This window comes from Podarcis pityusensis (genome assembly GCF_964106645.2).
Source record: "Podarcis pityusensis genome assembly, chromosome: 14".
In the NCBI taxonomy this organism is placed as follows: Eukaryota; Metazoa; Chordata; class Lepidosauria; order Squamata; family Lacertidae; genus Podarcis; species Podarcis pityusensis.
The window spans coordinates 26,285,778-26,309,971 of NC_138039.1; the positions used below are offsets into that span (position 1 = coordinate 26,285,778).

At 47.5% G+C, this 24,194-nt stretch overlaps 1 protein-coding gene across 1 annotated transcript in view; it reads left to right on the forward strand.

Annotated features, from left to right (window-relative positions):
• Nucleotides 1-1,024: 1,024 nt before the first annotated feature.
• Nucleotides 1,025-24,194, forward strand: part of RASGRF1 (Ras protein specific guanine nucleotide releasing factor 1) — a 59,127-nt gene continuing 35,957 nt past the window's right edge. The window contains exons 1-3 of the mRNA XM_080981889.1: nt 1,025-1,415; nt 12,922-13,028; nt 16,260-16,407. Of these exons, the coding sequence (XP_080838015.1) occupies nt 1,152-1,415; nt 12,922-13,028; nt 16,260-16,407 (519 nt within the window). The 5' untranslated portion in view covers nt 1,025-1,151. The remainder of the gene's footprint in view (nt 1,416-12,921; nt 13,029-16,259; nt 16,408-24,194) is intronic.

A 24,194-nucleotide genomic window follows, 5' to 3' on the forward strand; every position in this document is an offset into this window, starting at 1 on the left:
CACAGAGATTTGGAGAGCTGAATGTTTTCGGGTGCAATAGATTGATAAGAAAAAAGGACTGCTCTGCAGGGCGGTCTATGAAATGTTGCTGTCACCATGAGAAATTATGCAGCTGTCACCTGAGAAATCCACATTCCTGGATCATAAGGAGTAAGATATCACTAAACCGGGTCCTGCTTGGAGCAGGACTCTGGCAGGCAGGTGTTTCTGGCTCCGGCAAAGGTGCCCTTCCTTCCTACCCCGACACATTCCCTGGAACATGTAGGCGCCAGAGGGAGGCTAAAAATAAAAACGGGCCAAGTCCCGCTGCCGCATTCCTGCTGGCGGAGAGGCTGACATGGTGATGCTCGCAGCGACGGTTTCTAACACCGCCAGCAGCGGCGGCATCTGCCGCCAGCTTCAGTACCAAGAGGGTCTCCGGCTTCTCCTCTGGCATGCCGGGGTGTGGGACCTGATCCGAGAGGTAGCGGTCGCCCGTGCCTTCCTGCGTGCCCTCCTCCCCAGTCCCGTGCCTCGCTCTGGAGGGGCGCGCGCAGGTTTCGTCATGACGCCCGGTGCTGCGAGCAGAAGGGGTCCTTTGCTCTCTTCTCGGGCCGTGGGGAGGCGATTGCGCCCAGTGCCAAAAATGCCCTGACCCCACCAGGCGGCGGAGAGGAGGCTGGCTCGTTTGGGAAGGAAGCTGGCACGGCGCCCATTGGCATCGCCGTGGCACCGCGGCTCGCTCGCTGCCGCTCCTGCCAACTCCCGCAAGGCCGCCAGGCAGGTCTTCGGGTGTCGCTGTCCGGGGTGCTGATCTCAGCCCTCGAGCGGCGCTGCCGCAGTTGCCGCTGTCCGCGGTGCTGATCTTTGCTTGCGAGCGGCGCTGCCGCAGTCGCCGCTGTCCGCGGCGCAGATCGCTGTCCGCCGCGCGGCGGGAGGCTCTGGGCGCCGCTGTCCGCGGTGCTCATCACATGACCAGCCCGTGAGGCGAGCGCGGAGCTGGCGGCGGCGAGCCGAGCCGAGCCGGGCGATGAGGAGGCGCTGCCCGGGCTGAGCGCTGCTGCTGCTGCTTCTGGGGGCATGTGAGAGGCGGCTGGGCGCTTCGAGCGCCGGGCTGCTGGGGCTCTGCGAAGCGGGATGCAGATGCGGCTGTGAGCGCCGCCGGCCCCGCCATGCAGAAGGCGATGCGGCTGAACGACGGGCACGCCGTCTACCTGGGGCTCCTGGCTAAGAAGGACGGCGCCCGGCGCGGCTACCTGAGCAAGCGGAGCTCGGACAATACCAAATGGCACCCCAAGTGGTTCGCCCTCCTGCAGAACATGCTCTTCTACTTCGAGAGCGACTCCAGCTCCAGGCCGGCTGGCCTCTACCTGCTGGAGGGCTGCGTCTGCGACCGGGCGCCCTCGCCCAAGCCCAAGGACCCCCTCGAGAAACAGGTAGGTGAGAGACCCGGGATGGGAGGAGGACTGGGAGGAAGCGAAGGGGTCGGGGGCGCTTCGATCTGCTGCTGCCAGCTTGGGCCGTGGACAGCTGGGTGGGGGAGGGGAAGGGAGAGGAGCCCTGCCCGGTGTGTCCGCTGCCTTGAGATTTGTGTGGGGACGGTGTGTGCTAGACGTCGCAGGTGCTTGTGACACACCTGCCCCCTTCGAGGCCAGAGGGTGTCAGGAAGGCTTTCCAGCTCCAGCTCTCCCAGCGCTGCAGTGCCAGCAGTCTCGCGCTAGCTCCCCCCTCCCGTGTTCCCATTTTTGGATTCGTGTGCTTAGGACTCTATGCAGGACGGGCAGAAGGTACTTCCTTTACCCCCACCCTCTCCAAGAAGCCTGCTCTGGCCAGGAAACTGAAGTTACTTCAGCCAAGAGAACATTTAAACAAAACCAAAAAACCCACATCATTTGGGGTAATCGGTCGTATTAATTAGTCAGCAAGTTGAAATGCAAGGGTGCCCCCGGTGGAGAAAAAGAAGAAGCAGGTCTTCTGCAGCAATCCATGTCACCCTCCACCCGCCTCCCTCAAGCACAATTCACCTTTGTCAAGTGAATATTTGGGTGCTGGGCTTTAGGAATTATGACTGGGTCCAGTTCGAGGCATCTGATGGTTCTTAACCTGTAAACATAAAGTGTTATAGGAAAAGAGCCATTTGGTCCCACCAGAACTTTCAGGGTGTGAACAAAGTCAGCTTGCAGTGGGTTTGCAGAGAGTTTCCCTTCCACACAGGACCTGGGGCCAGCCAACCCACCCCTGATTCCTGAGCTATCCTGTTGATTTAAATGCAGTTATGAGAGATATGTTGTGGCCAGTCCTTGACTATCTGCAGAGTCTCCTCAACAGTGAAACTAGCCATGCTAGAGCAGCATCTGTGCTAGACAAGACCTTCAACAGTTGGCAGTTGGCTCTGTCCATGGCACGCTGATGCAAAGTCCTCCTTACCCAAGATCACGAGGAATGACCCTCTCTATTAATCTGAGGCCATCCTGCAGGTACAGAGCTCAGCTCCTGCAAAGCCAGAAACCCTTGAGGATCCCATTGAGGAGATCCTTCACAGGCTTCCATAGCTTTGGCTAGTGAAACAGCTCCACTGTCAGCTTAGGAGCAAAGGTGGAGGTCTCTGTCTGCAGTGATGGGGCTTGTGGGTTCTGCCTTTGAGGAAACTCGATGAGGAGGTTTGAAAATACAGGGGTGTCAATTGAGATGAAGCATGTAGAAGGACTTGTTGGATAAAATGACCATTAAACTGTTGGAAGGAAGATACTATGTGGGGTGACTTCCTCGCCCAGGAGAGATTGGTTTTGTATTTGCAATTGTTGCTTCTGTGCTACTGATTTGTCTAAAGTCAACCAGAAGAGGCAAAGACAACATAGCCAACATTGTGCTCTCCAGGTGTTGTTGGACTCCAAGTCCCATCAGTCCCAGCCTGCATCTTTGGTGGTTAGGGTTGATGGGAGCTGTAGCTCAATAATATATGGAGGGCACCACATTGGCTACTCCTGCTCTAAGAAGACCTGAGTCATGAGGCTATCTTTCTGTCCTCACTCCTTCTCTTTCTGTTTCCTTCCCCCACCTGCATCCTCTTCCTTAGCCCCTGGCAACTCGTGAGCCATTTTCAGGTCCCCCTTTTTCTTCTTTGGCACACCTTCCTCAGAATCCTTAGGGCATCTTGGGTGCCATGCGTTCTTCCTTCACACAAAGTAAATAGCAATGCCAGCATTTGTTTAGTGCTTTGGGAGTGTTCATTGTCTGTACGTTATCTTGATAATAGTCACAATAACCCTGCAAGGTGGGTCCTCGTTTTGATCCTGACAATGATCTGAAGTCACAGGACATTGCCAAACTATTAAAGTGAATGAGTTTTGGTTCTGAGCAGGGCCAGGATGAGAACCTGTCTGGGACCTGTTTGTAAGTAACAGTGGAGGAAGACAATGTGTCCCATCAGCACATTGCAGATGGGAGGTGGTTGACATGGAAAGAAGAGTAAGGAGCTTGCCCCAATTTGCACATGGCTTCCCTGGTGTCCCATACAGAACTTGCTTCCCTCGTGTGGCAGGTGCGTGAGTGGTCAAATTAGTCCTGCCCCTGCTGCCAATGAGAAACCACTGTGTGTCTGTGATGCCAGCATGCCAAGGAAAGTATGGTCTCTTGATTTAGGGATTTCTGTGGACATCCCCTTTATAACTTTGGCCTCTCAGCAGGTTTTCTCTCCACCCCCACCCCCAATAGTTGTTATGTATTTGATTGGCCAACTGCTAGCAAGTACTATAGATCTTGGCCTGACAGCTCTCTCTCTGGATGCAGAACACAGGAAGCTGCTTTATACTGAATCAGACTATTGGTCCATTTTGCTCAGTGTGGTCAACACTGACTGGCAGTGGTTCCCCAGTGTCTGAAGCAGGAATCTCTCCCAGTGCTACCTGGAGATTCCAGGGAATGAACCTGGGACCTTCTACATGCAAAGCAAATGCTCTACCACCCAACCTTTTCCCATATGGACTTATCAGCCTTGCTAAACCATTGCTGCCACACTTATCCCTCACCGATGTTGACATTAACTTTCTTTATTTCACAAATTGCTGGCAGGTTTTTTAAACTTTTTGGTGGGACTGACCAAGAGCCCATTTGGCATTGATGTATGGGCTGGTAAACCAGTTGGCCATTTCTGTCTTCACCCATGTCTCCTTACATGTGTACTGACTTATCCGTCCACTAAGGGAAGGGCTGTAGTTCAGTGGTAGAACATCTGCTTTGTGTGCATGAAGTCCCAGGTTCAGTCCCCAATGGCATCTCAAGGCATGGCTGGGAAAGACTCACCACTACCTGAAACCCTGGAGAGCCATTGTTGCTAGTCAGTATATGGAGCTCAATAGGCCAAGGGTCAGGACTCTGTAGAAGGCACCTTCCAAGGCTTCACATATCTGAGGAAGGAGGAGCTTGTTGCAGATAGCAGCCCTTCCCCAACCAGCAGGTATGGAATATATTTTTCTGCTTCAGACCAAACCAACAACACATTGGGAATTAGTTTCATTCAGCTACAACTAAACGAGTCCCCTTTGATTTATAATTGAGCCCATTTTGACATTTGTAGAGCTAGTTCATGGCTGGGTCTCCTGCACAAAAGGATTAATCACCCTGGCCTTGGCCCAGGAATTGCAAACTTAATCTCCAAGTAGCAATGTGTTTTATTTCTCAACAAGGAGCATAGTGAAGATCAAAGGCCTCTGACTTTGGTCAGGGCATTTCAACTCTGAAACCTGGGTAGAAGTGAAATCTTCAGATAACTGAAGAAGAAGAAAAAATGCTTTCCTTCTCTAGTGGCAGCTTTTGGAACTAGATGTTGCCTTCTACTTGAATTGGGGAGATTTTCAGGGTGGTGTTCTAATTTGCTACAGACAGGTTATATGATCAATTAAACATTTTCCTATCACCCCATCATGTCCAGACAAAGCACCAGTATTACTACTGAACTGCCAGGGAGAGAGCCAAGGTGTCAATAGGCAGGCTCACCTGTCAGATTCTTATCAAGGAAACTACAAGTGGAATATTTGTAGGGTGGAAAATAATAATTAATATCACCCCATGTGGGATAATTAATAAAATAATTGGCTGGATCCTTAGATTCAAAGCATGGGGTTTAACACACTCTCCAGCAAGAGAGAGCCCCCAGCAGAGTATAAAAACACAGAATCATGCAGCACAACGAAGCATGGGAATGTTAGACTGTTAGACCTTTTAAATATCCTGTTCAGTCCACTGCCTCTCTTGCAGTAAACAGACCACAACATAAGTAAATTGAAATGCTTTACTTAAAAACTCCAAAGGTCAGATTCATGCATTATTCCATGTGGCAGCAAAAAGAACACAGGTAGAAAGTATTGAGTTTACAAAATACAGAAAAACATTTATGAACATGTGTTCTGGGCTTGAAGTGATCAAGTCCACATGTGTTGCTTGGTCAGCTTTACAAGATGGAAGAGAATGAAGAAAGAAATTTCACTTCTCCAGCTCAGTCAGCATTCACATAACCTAGTAGTTTGGATTGCTGTCTGCTGGCAGTTTAAGTTTATAGTTCATGGTTCCCTGTAATTATCTGACAACCCCTTTCACAGCAGTCTCATTCTTCTCAGTGAGAGACCTAACTACTCAGGATTTCCACTGAATTTGCTATGTCAGGTCTGGAAGTTGTGGTCAGGTACAAAAAGTTTTCCAATTGCTGACCTGTACTGGTTGTTGTCTGGCAAGAGTTCAGATTCATCTGGGCTCTTTAGAAAGTCAGTAACCATTGGTGTGGCTACTTCCATAGCTTCTTGCAGCCCTAAGCTGTCAAGCAATTCAATAGCTTTTTGCTTTTGACTTAGAAGATAAGATCCTTCTCGTTCTGTTTAAACACTCAAGTAGGAAGAAACATTTCTGAGTTGTTCTGCTCCTTTGCTTAGGTCTTTCACAACTTTTGGGTAGTCTTGGTCATTTTCAGTTGCAATGATCAAACCATCTTCAAATGCCAACACATAAGAAAATTGTCCATTTTTGCATTTGGTGTGCAAGCACTTGTCCGTGTGACCTTGTGTGTACCCTAGCTGTGGGGAAATGCTGTGCAGTTTCTCATTCCATGCTCTAGCAGCTTGTTTCACACATCATAAAACCCCTTCTGAAGTTTGCATACTAGATGCACTTCCTTTGGTTTGTTAAAACCTTTGGCCTCTTCCATGCAAATCTACCCTGAGGTTTCTCTATGCAAAAACGCAGTTTCAATGTCTATGTGTTTTGCCTCTATTTGTTAAGAAGTTGCTGTGCCTGAAAGCAGTGTAATACTGGAATATCTCACTGCAGGTGCACAAGTTTCATCATAGTCCTCTCCAAACTTTTGCAAGTAGCCTTTGGCCACAAGTCTTGCTTTGTAGTGCTCAACTTCCTCTTCTGCACCCTGCTTTACCTTGAACACCTACTTGCTTCCAGTTGCCTTCTTCCTGGGAGGCAGCTTGGTGAGGGCCCAGGTCTTGTTCTGGTGCAGCACATCAATCCCTTCTTATGCAGCATCCCTCCACATATGTGGTTGGCACCTGCTCAGCCCCCAAGTGGAAGGTTCTTGGGGTTGTACCAATGACCTTGCGGTGTAGAACAATCCTGGAGATGGGCTACTTTTGTTGGGTCTTGATGAGTGTCTGACATATGGCTGTGAAACCACACCAGTCTCCTCATCACCCTCCAGTACAGACCTCTTCTCATCAGTCTCCTCTCCTGCTACCTGTAATCTGCTCCTCGGCTTCTCCTTCCTGTTCATCATTTGTGCTAGGTGATGTGACAGTAAAAAGCAGATATGTCAATTCAGGAAAGTTCAGGAGGGCTCTTATTTCTTCTTCTGACCTCTCAAAAAAAAATATCGCAGTTCCTCTCTTGGCAGCTGTCCTGTGTTCATCAAAATGAACCACATGTCTTGTGCTGACCTTTCCAGTATTCAAGTCAATTGCTCTGTCACCTTTGCTCCAGTAGCATATCCAATCATAATTGTCTGTCCTGATCTGGAGTATAACTTGTGTCTATTCTCCTTGAGTACAAAGGCATAGCAATACAAGTGGTGGCCATTTCACACGGGGGGGGGGGGGTTCCATTCGTCCCTCCCCCATGTGTGTTGGTGGTGCAAATAAGCATTTCATCCCCCGTTCTGCCCTCTTCCGGGTCCAAAAGGACCCGCATGTCTGCGATCACGTGTCAGCTGGACACACCTAAAATGTTCACTGCCTATACTGCCAGATACATGTTTGTGTGACATACTCGGCACTCTTCCATGTCAAAGTTCTAAAGCTGTACATGTACTTCTCTTGGTTGGCAATCTGTTGTGGAGATATATTGCAGGGGCTACCACATCTCCCCACATTTGTTTGGGAAGGCCAGGGTCACTCGGCATGCACTTTGTCATCTCCATAAGAGATCTAAACTTTCTCTCAGTGACTGAGCTTTGTTGAAGGGTGTGTAAAACACTCCCCACTTGTGTGTAATCCCCTCTTCATCCACAAGAGATTTCATGTGGCTCAAGGTAAACTCACCTTCACTGTCACTGACCAAAGTTGTGGGTTTCCTCTGAAGCTTATTGCTCACCGTGGTGATGTGTTTTCTGAACTGTACAGTTTCACTTTTCTCCTTTAGAAAGTACACTTTGCAATACCTTGAGAAATCATCCAGAAAAATTAGTATGTATTTATACTTCCCTAGGGAGGGAACATTAAGTGGGCCATACACCTCAGTGCATACTACATCTTGCAGTCTGGTGCTTCAGTAAATGGAGGGAAATAAACTTTAACACTCTTCTCAGTGATACAGCTTATGCACTTGGTTGTGACTGGTGCATTTTGGTTTACCTTCACCCCTGTTGCAAGCTCCTTGCATTGCAGTTCAGTTGTGGGACATACAGTGGTACCTCGGGTTACAGATGCTTCAGGTTACAGACTCCGCTAATCCAGAAATAGTACCTCGGGTTAAGAACTTTGCTTCAGGATGAGAACAGAAATCGTGCTCCAGCGGTGCGGCAGCAACGGGAGGCCCCATTAGCTAAAGTGGTGCTTCAGGTTAAGAACAGTTTCAGGTTAAGAACGGACCTCCGGAATGAATTAAGTTCTTAACCCGAGGTACCACTGTATAGGATTTGATGCATGTGATTTTCTTTCAATTGATTGCTAAGTTTGCAGTTTAAGGTTCCTGGACCTATACCACATCTCTTTATGGTTTCACCATATGCAATTTGAATCCACTGACTGGGTGACATGGTCAATGCTGCCAAATAAATCTTCATCATAACTCATATATGAAGAACATCCAGAATCAATTAACCGTTTGTTTGATTTTGCATCACAACAGTTTAGAGTTAGATTCTTCTCATGCAAGGGGGTGAAAGGGGAGGATGCTGTGGGCCATGGAAAAGTTCCAACACTGGATGGAACTCTGGTTGCTGGGCAGAAGAGGCCAGGAGGCAGCAGTGCTGTGATGAGGTTCCCTTGCTGGGGCCCTTTGCTGTCAGTGATGCCTATTTGGTTTTGTGTCGAAAGGTGATGTGGTGTGCCATGTTGTGTAGCACCTGCCTTGTGTCTTTAGGCCTTTTAAACAGGGCAGTTTAAAGAGAAAGACAAGGAGGGGCTCCTGGAACCTTTTGCCAGGATGTGGCCCAATAGCACATCTGCTCAGGAGGAGGAGAGATGTCGATGCCCTTAGAAGAATCAGGACTACAGCAGCTATATTTAGATGAGAGAAGCCCTAGCTCAGCCTGGCCTGGAATGCGTTGAGGTTGCTGTGGAAATCGTGCATCGCAACATATCCTTGAAGAAGCATTGTGGGGGGGATCCAAAGAACTCTGCTGTTGGAGAGTTGCACCAGGCGAGGTCAACAGCAGAAGAGCCATTGAGCTGAAGAGGTTCAGGTGTTCTCTGCCACTCTTCTTCTGAACTCCTCCATCATTGTCATGACATATGAGACATGCTGCAGAGTTCTACATCAGATATTGGTGGGAGGGGGGGGGTTCTTTTTGTTTGCTTTTTAACCGGCTGCAGCCTCAGGAGGCTGCCAAGCTGAGTGGCGGAAGAAGAGGCAGGAGGGGTTATTCAAACTGTTCCCTTTCTGCTGTTGAGGAATTCAAAACTGTCTTTGCACTGTTGCATTTCTCCCTTTGGCGGGGGATGGGTCATAGAGGAACCACTGTCCCTTGCAACTGAATAATGTGTCTAGTTTTTGAGCAGAATTGCAATGGTAGACAAGATTGCGCTGCCTCCCTCCCCGCTCTTGGGTGCAGCCTCAGAGGCTGCTTTTCAGCTAGACACAGAAGCTGGTGGGGGCAAAGAAGCACTTCACACCCTCCTGTCTACACTACATCAAGTGTGCTCCCACCATTGGCTTGGGAAGCAGGGTACACACAATGTGGGCCACAATCCATATTGTTACAAAAGTTAGGTGCCGCCCCATTCTCTGCTGAGCAATAGCAAGATTCTAGGGGGTTCCAGGCACTCACCCAGGTTCTGTGTTTCTTTGGAGAATGGAAACACAGTGGAGACTGTTGTAGCTTTAAGAAATATGATTTATTCACATATTTACGCCTTCAGTCTGCACGGGGGGAGCCCATCTCTTACAATATGGTCATTTCAAGAGGGGCTTGTTCCCCACAGCAGTGCAGCACTGGAGTCAAAGTCATCTTTCCCAGCCAGTCTTCAGCCAACCTGCCCAAGATGGATCCTGGTCTTTGTTCTCCCTTCTTCCCAGTACACCTTGCTAAAAACACTCCTACCCTGTAACCTCAAACATGCACCCTATCACCATGGCAATCTCAGGTGTGGCACTTGCTTGGAATTAAACTTAGCCTGTATTTTTCCATGGGCCTCCAATCTTTGCTTCAATACTCCAAATAACAAGAGTTGCCATGTGTCCTCTTTTTCTAGGACATGTCCTTTTTTTCAGGGGTAAAATTTCTGCCCAGGTGGTTTTTTTTAATTTGCAAAAATGTCTCTGGCTATACTTTCTGGATGAGACATCGACATAACCGGTGGCTGAAGACTTGCTTTCCTTTTCTCTTCTCCTGCCCCCAACATATATATCACAGTTTCTAAAGCCTACATATAGTAGGGGTATTTAAAATGAGAGCCATTATAGCGTCCTCTTTTTTCCTCTTCAAAATATGACAACTTTAAAATAATCAAAATCCTACTATTTATTAATTTCTAGGGTCTAGGGGGGTCCCCCCAATCTATAACAATAGCTATCCTGTTGTTTCTTACAAAATGCTGTGTTTTGATGCATTTTCCCCACAACCAGCTACAATCCGAATTGAGAAGAAGAGTGATCTAGCTGTGGTTTTGTTTAAGCTCACATAAATGCTTTCATATTATCATGCGGCTCTGATACCTTAGCACTCTCTCCTCATTGCTTTTTGCACATAGTGTAAAAAATAAAGAATAAATGGAGATAAGAAATGGCAGGGTGAATTAGACACCATTACAATGATTATTATATGTGTTATTATTAGTTTTATTCATGTACCAGTTTTATCTTCCAAGGATCTCAATGTGGTGTGCATGGTTGCATTAGCAGCACCAAGGCTGGGGTGCAAGCCTAGGCAGTGTGTATTTGAGGTCCTGGGATACCCAGATGATAATACCACACACACACACCAGCCTCACTGATGTGATCCAAAGGAAAGCAATATGTTTGGCACCAGCTTGGCTGCAGGAATTCCCAGAAGGAGGCATACAAGGCTCCATCCAACTGACCCAGGAACTCTACTCTGGATTTGTGGAGGGTTTACTCCTTAGACTTATCTTCTCCCGAGGATATTCCACATGGCGGCAGAGGTTTAGGATCAGAATATTCCTTTTTCTAGATGGGCTACCTTCCCAGGTTGATGAGCCTCAACTGCCCCTCACTTCCCTCTACAGCATGTGCAAAAACCGCCTTCTTGACCGATGGACCACATATTGGTCTCATCCGCTCAATCCACCAGAGCCTGTCTTTGCACATAACTCACTGAGGGTTTGAGACCCATACCCTCACCTGATTTAGCCGGCCAGTCAAAGCAATTCCCTGGGTGTGGTTGCTGTCACATGCTGGCAGCTTTTAGGAGCCACAGGAGAGAGCTGGCTGGATTGTAATTAACCATATACAGTGGTACCTCGGGTTAAGTACTTAATTCGTTCCGGAGGTCTGCTCTTAACCTGAAACTATTCTTAACCTGAAGCACCACTTTAGCTAATGGGGCCTCCCACTGCTGCCGCGCCACCGGAGCACGATTTCTGTTCTCATCCTGAAGCAAAGTTCTTATCCTAAGGTACTATTTCTAGGTTAGCGGAGTCTGTTACCTGAAGTGTATGTAACCCGAGGTACCACTGTATAGGAAAGAGTTGCATCTGTTGCTGTGACCCTTTTTTGCCACCTTTGCCCTACCCACCTCCCGCATGTGGCCACAGAAGGTTGTCCAAAAGAGGATGCGTCCCTTGGCTAGAGTAAGAGAGGAGCAAAGCAATCTGCTTCATACTGTGTCAGTCTGTTGGTCCATTTAGTGCAGTGTTCCCTACACTGACTGGCAGCAATGTCCCTCCAGGTTTCCAGATAGAGTCTTTCCCAGCCCTTCCTGGAGATGCCACTGGGGATTGAACCTGGGACCTTCTGCATGCCAAGCAGCTGCTCTGCCACTGAGCTTCCTGCCGCCCTTTCCCTCTCTAGAGCATTTGCTTTAGCCTGTGCTTGGAGGCCAGCAGTTTTGTGGGGCCATGTTGCTGGATTTTGGATTCCAGGACGTCCTGGCAAGAGTGGAAGCCAGAGGCAGAACGGACGGCACTCAGCATTTCCTTATTTATTTTCCAACTTACTCGGCTCTGTCTCTGGCCTTAGAGAACATCCCTTGTTTCCTAGGAGACTGCAGGGAAGGAGAGTAGATGAACTGCGAAAACTCTTTTGCGGTGCTCGAAGCCGCCCTGATGAAAATTAACACAAATACAGTAAATGCCAAGGGAGGCTAAAAATAGCCTCTGTGCCAAGCCCCATTCTGCTCCTGTCCATGTCAGCTTGGCATCTGAAATGCAGCAAAGTCTGCGGGGGGGGGGGGAGCTTCCAGGGCTGGTGGGTGGCCTGGATTCTAAGGGGCTGTTCTGGGGCAGGTGCCTTCCATGGGCATGTGTCCATCATGCCCCTTGCTTTCTCTCTCACAAATGCTGGTCCATGGTCTTGCTGCAAAGGTTCAGCATTGGCACCTCTTAGAGACAGGAAGGTGGTGGTGGGGATAGAAAGTAGCTGCCCCAAACCATTTGCTCATCATAGTGCCTCTGGAGGGGAAATCTAGGTGAGTTCCCATGTCCTAAACGGCAGGGCCGGCATCTGCTGTCCCCACTACTGCCGCCCCCTTCCCCACAGCCAGCCCATGCAAGCCAGACCACAAAAAGCAGCCAGGTGCACTGCAGAAAATGAGCCAGGAAGGAAGAGACATTGAATCATAGGGTTGGAAGGGATCTGAAGGGTCATCTAGATCAACCCCCTGCAATGGCATTGCTGTAGTTTGGAAGTGGCTGGCAGTCCCTCCCGGGGCCCTCTGGCCTCTTCCCTTGGCAAAGCGAGGAGGGAGTGGCTGTGACCTGCTTTCTCCTCTCCTTCAGGGCAGACTACCTACCAGCAGAAGTCGATTAATAAATTGATGGTAACAACAACAACAACAGCAGCAACAACAACAACAACAACAAACCAAGAACAACTGGCCCAATAATGCTGCAAAGCCGTATCTAATCTGTCATGGCTTTCATGCTTTTGCCTGCTAGAAAATGTTTTCCATGGACTTTCCCCATAATAAATTTGTAACCTTTGGAGTTAGTCCTCTGCTTTCTGTGTCTTCTGTGTAACAACGCCAGGATGAGTTAGTGATATTTGGCAACCTTGCAGTGGAATGCAGCTGGCTGTCTTTAGGAGTAATAGCTCTTCTCTTTGTTTTTATAGCATTATTTCACTGTTAACTTCAACCATGAAAACCAGAAAACCCTGGAGCTGAGGACAGAAGATGCTAAAGACTGTGATGAATGGGTAGCAGCCATTAGCCATGCCAGGTAAGTCCTCCTCCTTTTCTCAGTGGCTCCGTGGAACATGAATCCTGCTGGGGCAAGGTGTCTTGGGATGGAGGGCTGGGCTGGCATGTGTCAGGTCAGGTGCAAGAGGCCACTGACCATGTTAATTCTGCTGGGGGAGAGAGAGTGGGAGAGGGAGCCAGTAAGAGGCCTTATTTCTGGTCACCCTTGCTGAGCAATGGCTCATAAGTAGTAGTAGTACTGTAGTATTATTAGTATTATTATTAGTAGTAGTAGTAATATAATATATTTACTGGTATTTCCCCAGCCACTCTGGGTGGCTCCCAACATAATATTAAAAACACAATAAAACATAATAATAATTTATTATTATAGCACAGAAGAAACCATATAAGAGGAAATCAGCCCCTCTGGGCTGCTTACAGAGAAAAAGTTGACAATGAGCAATGCTTGGGCTGACTCTGGAATTGTAAAGAAGCACAGGACTTTGCTCCATGCCTAGAATTCGGCATCCTAACAACCTCAGAATTTGTTGTTGGGTTTTTGTTTTGAGTTTTGCGTTCCACATCTCATGGTTGCAAACAGGGCTGGCCCAAGACATTTTGCTGCTTGAGGCAAAACAGAAAATGGCAGGAGCCCCCTCCTCCCCCTCCTCCTCCTCTGCTGCCACCTGAGGCGACTGGAGGCAGCCCAGGGAAGCCCCAGCACACTGAATGTGGGGGAGAGAAAAAAAGGAGGCAAGAGGGGAGCAGGCAGTGGCTGCAGGCAACAAGCACAGGAGACAGCGAGCAGCACAGTCCTTGGGCTCCAGATCAGCCGCCCCCTCCCAGCTGTGCCCAGCCTGCCTCCCAAGGACAAGGCCTTGTCAAAGCCCTGGTTGCAAAGATAAGCATCAGTGTGTGTAGTCAGTGCCAGGTAGGAGCAGGAAGCGGGGGGGGGGGCATCTGGAGAAGGCTCGGGGTGTTAAGGGAGTGTCCTTGCTCTCCTTCCCCGTTGCCCATAGAACTGCAAGAAACAGCCTCAAACGCCGTGCAGAATGGGAACACCTACACTTCCAGGCATCAGTTTGCTTTATCTGGGGTGGAAGGTGGGATGCCTTTTTGCAGCAGAGAGGATGCTTTGTGGCCTTGCTGACAGAAGGCTGAGGGAGGGTGTCCCCCCCCCCCGGCCTTCTCAAAATGTGCTGGGCAGCAGCTGGGCAGACTTAGGAGTTGGAGAGGATGTTGCATCAGATATTTTTTTCTCTACTCTTAATGCTGCCTCTGCACCTGGGAGGCTGCCAGTTGCCACAGCCAGAGATAAGAATTCATCCTTGACATTTGCGTTTTAATTCCATTCCCTTTCTTTTAACATTCAATTCATTTTCCTGGAAAGGCTGCTTTTAACCAAGCAGGGAAACAAAGAGGCGACTCCCCCACCCAACTCACATGTAAAATATTGTGGGCCAGATCCTTCCACGAATATTTGAATTCATAGAACTCGTTGAATGGGATTAAATGGCAGTACAGCCCTCGACATCTTTACTCAGAAATAAACCATGCTGAGTTCAATTCGGCTTTACCTGTGTGATTGCACCCTGTGTTTCCCAACCAAAGTCACTGCCAGCTTGGAAGGAGCTTGGCCATTCCTAATCGCCTGCAGTCCAAACCCATATATAGGTCTACTCAGAGGCTTCAGTGAGACATATTCCCAGGTTAGTAGATATAGGATAGCAGCCTTACCTGTCCTTTAGTACCAGGTCAGTCCGACTGGCGCTCATGTCGCTATATTGGCTGAGGGAGCCGGCATACAGCTTCCGGGTCATGTGGCCAGCATAACTAAGCTGCTTCTGGCGAACCAGAGCAGCACATGGAAATGCCGTTTACCTTCCCACCTATTTATCTACTTGCACTTTGACGTGCTTTCAAACTGCTAGGTTGGCAGGAGCAAGGACCAAGCAATGGGAGCTCACCCCGTCACGGGGATTCGAACCGCCGACCTTCTGATCGGCAAGTCCTAGGCTCTGTGGTTTAACCCACAGCGCCACCCGCGTCCCTAAGCCTGGTATAGCAGGACATGAATCTGCCTTCTTGATGGGAATGAAAAGGTCTTAAAGGTCTTCATAATGGTTGCCAGAGATTTTGCAGAATCTCTCACTGATCCTTGTGGGCTCATAGAGTTGATCCATGTGACCCCAAGCTGGCACAGAGCACATGGAAAATGGCGAGAGCATCACAGCTGGTCACACAGTGGAAGAAACCACTGTCCAATTGCTCCAGCGTGTAGCCAGATCAATTATGATCCCTGTCTTCTGCTAAAAATTGATGTGGCTGCAAGGCAGATCAAGCAGCAAACATGCCTGGTGTCTGTGGCCAGCAGGAGCATAGTTTGAGATTGGCATGTGCTCAGGGCCTCTTTGGGGTCATGTGGGTTGGCCTCTGTATGTGGCCCACTGGGTAACAGTGGCAGAGTGCAAGCTTGGGAACTGGACATGGAATCTTCAGATAATCACTTCTTAGCTGTTATTACTCACAAGCTGAATATGGGAAGCCAGCCTTCCCCAGTCTCCTCTGGTCCTGATGTTTTGAACCAGAACACCCATCAGCCTCAGCTTTGCAGCTGCTGTGGCTGAGGCTGATGGGAGTCAGTAGTGCCAGCTTGGGTGCCCGGGCCGTGAGTGCCATGCAGCATGCATGATATTGGCACCAAAATTTGTGGGTGCTGGGCACTTTCATGGGGAATTTTGTGGGTGCTCGGTCACCCAGAGCCCCAGGGAGTTGGCACCTATGATGGGAGTTGTAGTCCAAGATTTCTGGAGGGCATTAAGTTGGGAAACGGCTGCTCTAAAATGTTTGGATAAAAAGAATGGCTGGAGCTTGATGGGAATGATCAATCAGAATGATCAAATTCAAGCCAAGCAGTGGCAGGGAAAGTTCATGCTCTGAACTGTAGCAGCAGAGTCGTGCCATTCCCTTTCCCCCATGATGAATGCAGTTATCACTTGATGGCTTCTCGGGTCGGCTCTCTCTCTCTCTCCCCCATAGGATTTTCTAATTGTGTTGGCAGCAGACACGGCTTGAGGAAGCCACCATGAGTAGCAAGATCCACCCCAATGACAGCATTTAGGGCAGCACGTGGACCTGATCCCCCAAGTTTTCCATTGTTGTTGGTGGTCATGAGTGCCCAACTTGGTGGGTGGGTGGGAGATGCAGAGCAGGCAGGAAAAGCAACAGAAGGGGAGGAAATGTCTTAACAACTCTGTCTATATAACAGTTATAGGACTCTTGCTACAGAGCATGAAGCTTTAATGCAGAAGTACCTCCATTTACTTCAGATTGTGGAAACGGAGAAAACAGTTGCCAAGCAACTCAGGCAACAAATTGAAGATGGAGAAATAGAGACTGAGCGCCTGAAATCTGAGGTAAAAACATGCTGATTATGCAAAGGGCAAAGGAGCCTGTGCGGTTGGTCCTTGTAGGCTGCATTCAGACATGCATCATGGCAGGAGAAATGTACCCCCTTCCTCTCAGTGGAGTTGGGGTTTTTTGCCAGCAATGGGAAGGACCCTTTGGGGTATTTGATGGCACACGATGGGCTGTTTTTGCTGCTCTCTGACTTCCAATTTGCTTTTAGGCGCATTGTATACTTTGCCTATTTTGATTTTACTATGTTTATGGACTGTTTGCATTTGTGTAGCAGTATTTATTTAGTTAGTTATAAAAAAATGTACCTATATCGCTTTTTACAAAAAAAATAATAATATGAAAGCAGTTCACAACAGCAAAAAATAAGATAAAACCATACCACAAAAGCATAAAAGGTTAAAAACAAGGAAGTTTAAAACCAAGATCATTAACCCATTTTGCAGGACTCTTAATTGCCTGAATAGGCCTGGTGTAATTGAAAAATTTCATCAGGCATTTAAAGGTTGGCACAGAAGGTGCCTGTTGAATCTCCACAGAGTCTGACAGGACTGGGCCAATGACTTGGTTTCCACTGCTGTCAAATGAGCATCACCACTCTGGGAATGAATAATGACACTCCTGCAAATGATCTCGTGACCGAGCTGGAATAGAAATATTCAGATGATGCCTAAGGTACCCTGGACCTAAGTTGTTCAGGGTTTTTTAAATGAATACAAGAATGTGGATTCATTGTTGCTATTTCTTTGGTTTAAAACTTTATCTAGTTTGTAAATATTTCTGTAAGTCACTTTGGGCTGTTTTGAGAGAGGTGAATTGTTAAGCAATTTAATAAATAACCATAACCGTAATGCAAAGGAAAGCCATCAGAAAGGTGGCATGTTCTAGAGTTGAAGAGATTTGTAGCATTCCAGGTGAAAATGCCATGGTAACCAGATTCACACATGCACAGGCAGGGACTGAACCTGTGTCCTGCTTCTGTATGGAAAAACCTGTGTCTGAATGGTGTTTTGAAAACCAAGTCTCTGGGCTGAAGTGTTTACCCTTTGACAAGAGACTACTTGAAGTTCCACTAGTTACTTAGTGCTGGCTGTGCAGGAGACATTAGTACCTTAAGCACAGCAATATTCATCTGGAAGGGGGTTGCGTAAGATACTGTCGGTTGGGCAAGTTATGGTGTTCAACGAATTTTAGAAGCGATGCCTAGAAGACCCCTAATCTGAAAACTTGGTTTCTTCTAGCAGTAGCAGACCTTGCCACAGGCATGACTGTTATGGGTCAAGTCATCCTTGTAAGTCTCAGCCTGGAGGTCACAATATGAGGAATGGTTAAGGAGTTGGGAGCAATATGAGAAATGGTTAAGGATGTTGGACATATTTAGTCCGGAGAAGAGAAGACTGAGAGGTGACATGATAGCCATATTCAAATACCTGAAGGGCTGTCCCATGGAAGACCGAGCTGCTCCAGAGGGGAGGATCCAAACCAATAGATTCAAATGGCAAGAAATGAGTTTCCAACTAAACATAAGGAAGAATAATTCCATGGTTGTAATAATATTAGGATGAAGGAAGAGCAGAAGCTGTACATTGTATAGTTTTTAAAAATCGAGCAACGAGTAATCCAAGAACTATCAATATGTTGGTGCATAATTAGTCTGCCTCTGTGCTTAAATTCTTAGTGTTGTACTTTCTGCTGTTCCCCTCAACAACACCCCACTACCCTTTGAAGCGCAGATCAAATGACATTTTCCTTTAATGTGCAAATTTTGCTTACTGGATTTTGAAAGGGAAAAGCAGCTCTTTCTGCTGTGTAAAAGATTTATCAGCAGACCAGCCAGGAACTCTCCCTGCTTGCAGAGGAGTCATTTCAGCTATTAGCATGGCTAATATCAGAAGTGAGTCCATTTTGTTCTGAATATGATCTGTTTGATAATGCCTAATTATGAATAAATTGCACACTGTGTTAAAGTCAGTGGTTTGGTTGGTAGGTTTATGGGGACAAGATTGTCACTGAAAGGACAAGGTCCACCAGTTGTAATTATTTATTATTGTTTATTTGTTGCTTTTTCTTTTCTTTTCTTTTTCCTCAAAAGTGAAATTCAAACTGACTTGCAAAAATGAACATTAGAAACAAGGATAAAGCAACTTAAAATACACAAGTAATATAGATAGATAGAAGAGCAGATCCTTTTCCAACCCATGAAAAGATAAGCAGAAAATTAAGATCCTAAGACTTTGGGGGACTAAAAACACAGTGATAGCTCCCGGCATGGCTCCCTGGGGAGAGCATTCCACAAGCAGGGAGCCACCACTGACAAGGCCTGTTCTTGTGTTGCTGTCCTCTGCCCCTTCCTTGGAGGGAGCACATGGAGAAGGGCCTCATGTGGGGAATTCAGAATCTGGGTTGGTTCATGTGGGAAGAGGTGGTCTTTGAAGTATGGGGGTGTTGAGCTACATAAGGCTTTATTGGTCAAAATCAGCACTTGGAATAGGGCCCAGAAACTACTTGGTAGCCAGTGCAGTCAAGCCAGGATTAGTGTAATGTGCTCAGAACCTCTTGTACCAGTGAGCAACCTGGTCGCGGAATTCAGCATCAGCCACAATTTCCCAACCATTTTCAATGGCAGCCCCACATATAAAGCATTGCAGAAATCTAGCTGAGCAATTGCCAGAGCATTGAAAACAGGAGTGTCTCCACCTCCATCATTGAGCCTGGACCCGGAAGTCCAGCTGCGAGAGCCCCCTGGCAGTTCCCTCACTGCGAGAAGTGAAGTTACGGGGAACGAGGCAGCGGGCCTTCTTGGTAGTGGCACCCACCCTGTGGATCACCCTCCTGTCAAATGTCAAGGAAATAAAAAACTATTTTACTTGGGAGACATCTGAAGGCAGCCCTGTATTGGGAAGTTTTTAATGTTTGATGTTTTATTATGTTTAGGAAGCTATCCAGAGTGGCTTGGGCAACCCAGAGCAGGGTACAAATGAAAAAATATTATTATTAATAACAGAAGTTAGGCTATCCCTCTCCAGACAGGGGTGTAGCTGGGCCACCAGCCAAAGCTGACAGAGGGCACTTTGTGCCACTTGAAGTCAATTGAGCCTTAAGTGACAGTAATGAATCCACAAGGCTACACACCTGCTCCTTCAGAGCAGAACAGACCAAATCCCACCCTTCCTCTCAGCTACTTAGAATAATAGAATTGTAGAGTTGGAAAGGACCCCAAGGGTCATTTAGTTCAACCCCTGCGACGCAGGAATCACAGCTAAAGAATGCCCGACAGGTGGCTATCCAACCTCTGTATAGAAACCTCCCGCAAAGAAGAGGACTTGCCACAGGGCCACAGTTTGAAGGACATGCTGCGGGGGGGAGACCATGTTGGGCTCAGGGGTGCACCAGATGTGCACATTCTCTGAGCCCAGTTCTTTCCCATGAACATCTGCATTTTGCTTGCACTCCTTCTCCCCCCTATTCAGATGAATGGGACTGAGCCTTTTGTGTCTTCTGTGTTCCTGCACATGAATTATAATAGTTTGATAATGGAACAAAGACTCTCTCTCCCAAGGTGTGCACACTGTACATTTGAAACACATCACACCCCAAAGAATCATGGGAACTGTAGTCTTCTCAGGGTGCTGAGCTCTGTGAGGTGCAAACTAGAGTTCCCAGGATTCTTTGTGGGGAGGCATCTGCCTTTAGGTGTGTTTATATGCTGCCTGAAGAGTGGGACAGAGAGGGGTTGCATTGCCAGGCAGAAGTCTCCCAGGAGGTACTTAATGGACACCCCACCCCCTTTTAGGCCTAGGAAGAGGTCCCTACTTTTTCTCTAGCCCCTCAACTCCACCACAACCCTGATCTATGGGAGTGGAGCGGGGGCGGCCTTTTAAAAATAAGCAAGCCTCCTGCATAACTCAGGATCCTCACACCCACCTGCCCCCTTTCCCTGTTTTGCTGCCCAGAGCACCCATATGCGGCATGCGGCATGACACTTAAAAAGAGGGGGTGTGATGTTTAAAAATACCAGGGCTCTAATGGAGGCTGCTCTGTATCTCGTTGCTAGGGGCAACCTCAGGATGTTAAACTGAATGGCATCAGCTTCGAAGGGACAATGCTTTCGTGCATCTCTGATTTGTTGTTGTTGTGATGTCACTTCCCCAGAGCCAATCTTGCTTCTACGCCTCCCAGTTCATTTGCATGCTTGAATTTGATTTGTTTAGGAGTTTTCTTTGCATGGAAATAGACATTTTACATCTCCGTCTTTCAGTTCATACAAGGAGTGTTTGCACCAAAACATTGTTCTGGTGAGCTGCCGGGGCATGACCTCAGCTAAGAGGCCGAGGGGTTGAAAAAGCAGCAGGGAGCATCCAAGACAAGGAGCCTCCCTTCTGACTTCAGTTGTACTTCATGTGCACCCTGCGTTTGTTTATGCATCCCATTTTTGAACATTTGAAAATGTGCAACAAGTTAACGGATGCAAGATAAAGAAGAATGAGGCTTCTGGGTGCAACTGGCGGATCAGTCTGGCCCAGGAGGTTGTCTGAGATGCGCAATTCAAGCTGATTGACCTTTATGGATATTGGGAATATTTTCCTGGGAATCCAAACCAACCTCAGCCTTGACTCTGACCTGCAGTATTATGACAGACCACATTGCAGAGCTGTAGTAAGCTAGAAAGTAGATAGAGAAAAAAGATTTCTCCCTCTCTCACAACTTGTGGACACCCAATGAAACTGAATGCTAGAAGATTTGGGACAGATCAAAGAAAGTATTGCCAGAAACTACAGGAGGGGAGAAGGCTCTTGGGCTTGGATCCTGCTTGTGGGTGTCCTACAAACACCTGGTTGTCCACTGTGAGAACAGGATGCTGGACTGGATTGTCAATTGAGGTTTGACTGTTTTAGCTTTGGGGTTGGCATTATCTGGGCCAACTTTTAAATGTTTCGTTCTAAATAAGAACTGAGTTAGAAAGGGCCAACCATCAGGAAGCTCTTGGCTCTGCTGCTATCTTTTAGACTTTTTGGAAGGTGGGATACTGATGCCCGGTCTCAGCTGCATTAAAATCTTGGAGTTTTACTGTGGTTTTCAAGGACTGCTTGCACTGCCATTGATTGATGCATTGAGAAACAGCTTCTCAGTCTGAATCAGGAAATAACACCTTCTGACAACAGAATGGTCTGCTCTGTACTTCTTGCTATCCACACACCATACCTTTAAAGCACTAGTATACCCCTTTGATAGTTTGGAGGATCCTGGGAACTGTGGTTGATTAAGGGTGCCTGGAATGGTCACCTTGTGAGGTCAGCACCAATAACAACCTACAATTCCCAGGATTATCCATGACTGGGTGTCAGATTCCTCTTCCTGCTGTCCTTTCTGAATAACTCCATTCCATCCCCCCTTTTTTCCTTCCAGTGGCTCAACATTCCATGTTGTTGAGTTATTCTGGATCCTTCTCTCTCTTGGTTTTTCTCTCTAGAGATTTTCTAGAGCATTTGCAAATCTCAGGGTTACTCTGAGTCTGCCAATACCTTTCTCTTTTGCGTGGGTGGTGCGGTTTGGGCTACAGAAGCATGAACACAGAAAGACATTAATCAGATTAGGGGGGGAAATGATATTTATACACTGGGCTAATTAATTCAGAGTAAGTCACAATTTTACATCTACATCACCAACGCATGTGTTTTCCTTTACCTAACTGATGGTGATTCAGCTTCCAAGCAACACAGTTCCAAATTTGCCTTCGGAAAGTAACCATCCTTTAAAAAAACAAAAACATTTATATGAAATAATACTGAGAATGCTGCCACAACAGCAGCAAGAATACTTATTGCAAAGTATTGGAAGACACAAGATTTACCCACTCTGGAAGAATGGCAGATGAAGGTGATGGACTATATGGAACTGGCGGAAATGACTGGCAGAATCCGAGACCAGGGAGAAGAGTCGGTGGAAGAAGATTGGAAGAAATTTAAAGACTATTTACAGAAATACTGCAAAATTAATGAATGTTAGAATGATGTCAGAATGAAGTTAAGTGGTTTTAGCAGTAATGCTATAAAGGTGTATGTAAAAATGGATTGTTAACAGGTGAAAATCCAGTTATAATATGTTAAGTTAAAGGATTAAGACAAAAACAAAGAGGGAAAGGAATTGCTGAATTAACTAACAGAACTGGAATACAAAAAAGGGAGGTGTGAGGAGGTCAGGGAAGTAAGGAAATGAAATGTAAGGCATGGAAAGACTGATGTGTTTCCCCCCCCCCTTTTTATTTATGTAATCCTTTCTTTGAAACTTTAATAAATATCATTTTTAAAAAAGAAAAAAGAGAATGCTATCGGCTCCCTGCCCCAGTCCCCAAGAGACAGCCCTGAACAGGAGGGATTTGGCTGTGTCAACTGAAAGTAAAGGGCAGGAGGCCTGGCTACCTGGCACAGGTATTGCCATCTTCTCAGTCAAAAAGTGAAGAGCTGAGGCAGCAGGTCACAAGGCAGGTGGGGAAGGAGGCTGGTGGGTTGTGCCATGTCAAAGAGGTCCTGCCTCCTCTTAGGACCAGATCAAAGCCCTCATAGCAGATGGGACACAAGAATGCAAACAAGATGATAAATTGCTGGTAAAAATTTATAACGATGAAAGTGGGAGCGGGAGATGTGAGGGAGTCCAAAGAAGATGTGAAATTATGTTAGGACATATGTTATATTGTCTATTATATTTGTTTGTACCTTAAACCCTAATAAATATTTATTAAAAAAAAAAAAAAAAGCCCTCATAGCAGGATGGGCAAGCCTGAAAACCAAACAGGGGGCACGTTATTCTCCTCACAATAACCCTACAAAGCAATATAGGTAGGCTGCAAGAGAGTGACTGGGAGGCACTTAGCCACTAATCTTCAACACCATCACAGACACACACGACCATCACTGTGCTGTCAACCCCCTTCCCCTCCAGGGCCAGTGTCCTCCCCCCTGGTCCCCATCTGTAGCTTACAAAAAGTGGAGGCAGGGGCCTCCTTCCTTCCTTCCTTCCTTCCTTCCTTCCTTCCTTCCTTCCTTCCTTTCTTCCCTGCATTGCAAGGAGTTGGACTACAGGGTGCTTTGGGTTCCTTCCAACTCTACATTTCTATTTATTCTTTCCTTCCAGGGTGGCTGTGCATCTTGCAAAAGGCATTGCTAGGGGGACTTGTGTCATCCGCCCTCTGAGCTGCCCTGTGGCATTGTGTTTGGATTGGAAGCACATCCTGCCACCCTGAGATCAAAGTTTTTAAAAGACGTTCTAAACTCTTTAAAAGGGAGAGGAGGGCAGGGGAATTGGGGCCCAGTGGAAAAGATGGAATGGGGAGTTTGAGATCCTGGAGCCAAAACTCGACAATGCCCCTGAAGCCAAGTCACCTTGTGGGGAATGGGTGAAGGTGTGTGTGTGTGTGTGTGTGTGTGTGTGTGTGTGTGTGTGTTCAGCCTGGAAAAGCAAAGGGAAGGTGCAACCATCCCATGGGCGTAGTCAGGATTTTTGGTAGGGAAGGCAGGACTGGGGGGGGCAGAACTGACATGATTGGTCAGTTAGTTACCGGTAAGTATTTCTATTGTTTTACTTGATCTGGGGGGGGGCAGTTGCCCCCTGCGCCCCCTCCGGCTATACCCATGACTCAAATGGATACAAGCAGCAGTAAGTGGAGGCAACCTCCTCTCCTCCACCGCCGCCACCCCGGGCTGCTCCACAAGGTGGAAATTGCATGAAGCAGTTTTCGGTGAAGCCTTAAAAGGCATTTCCTGATGGTAAGAGCACTTGACCATGGGAA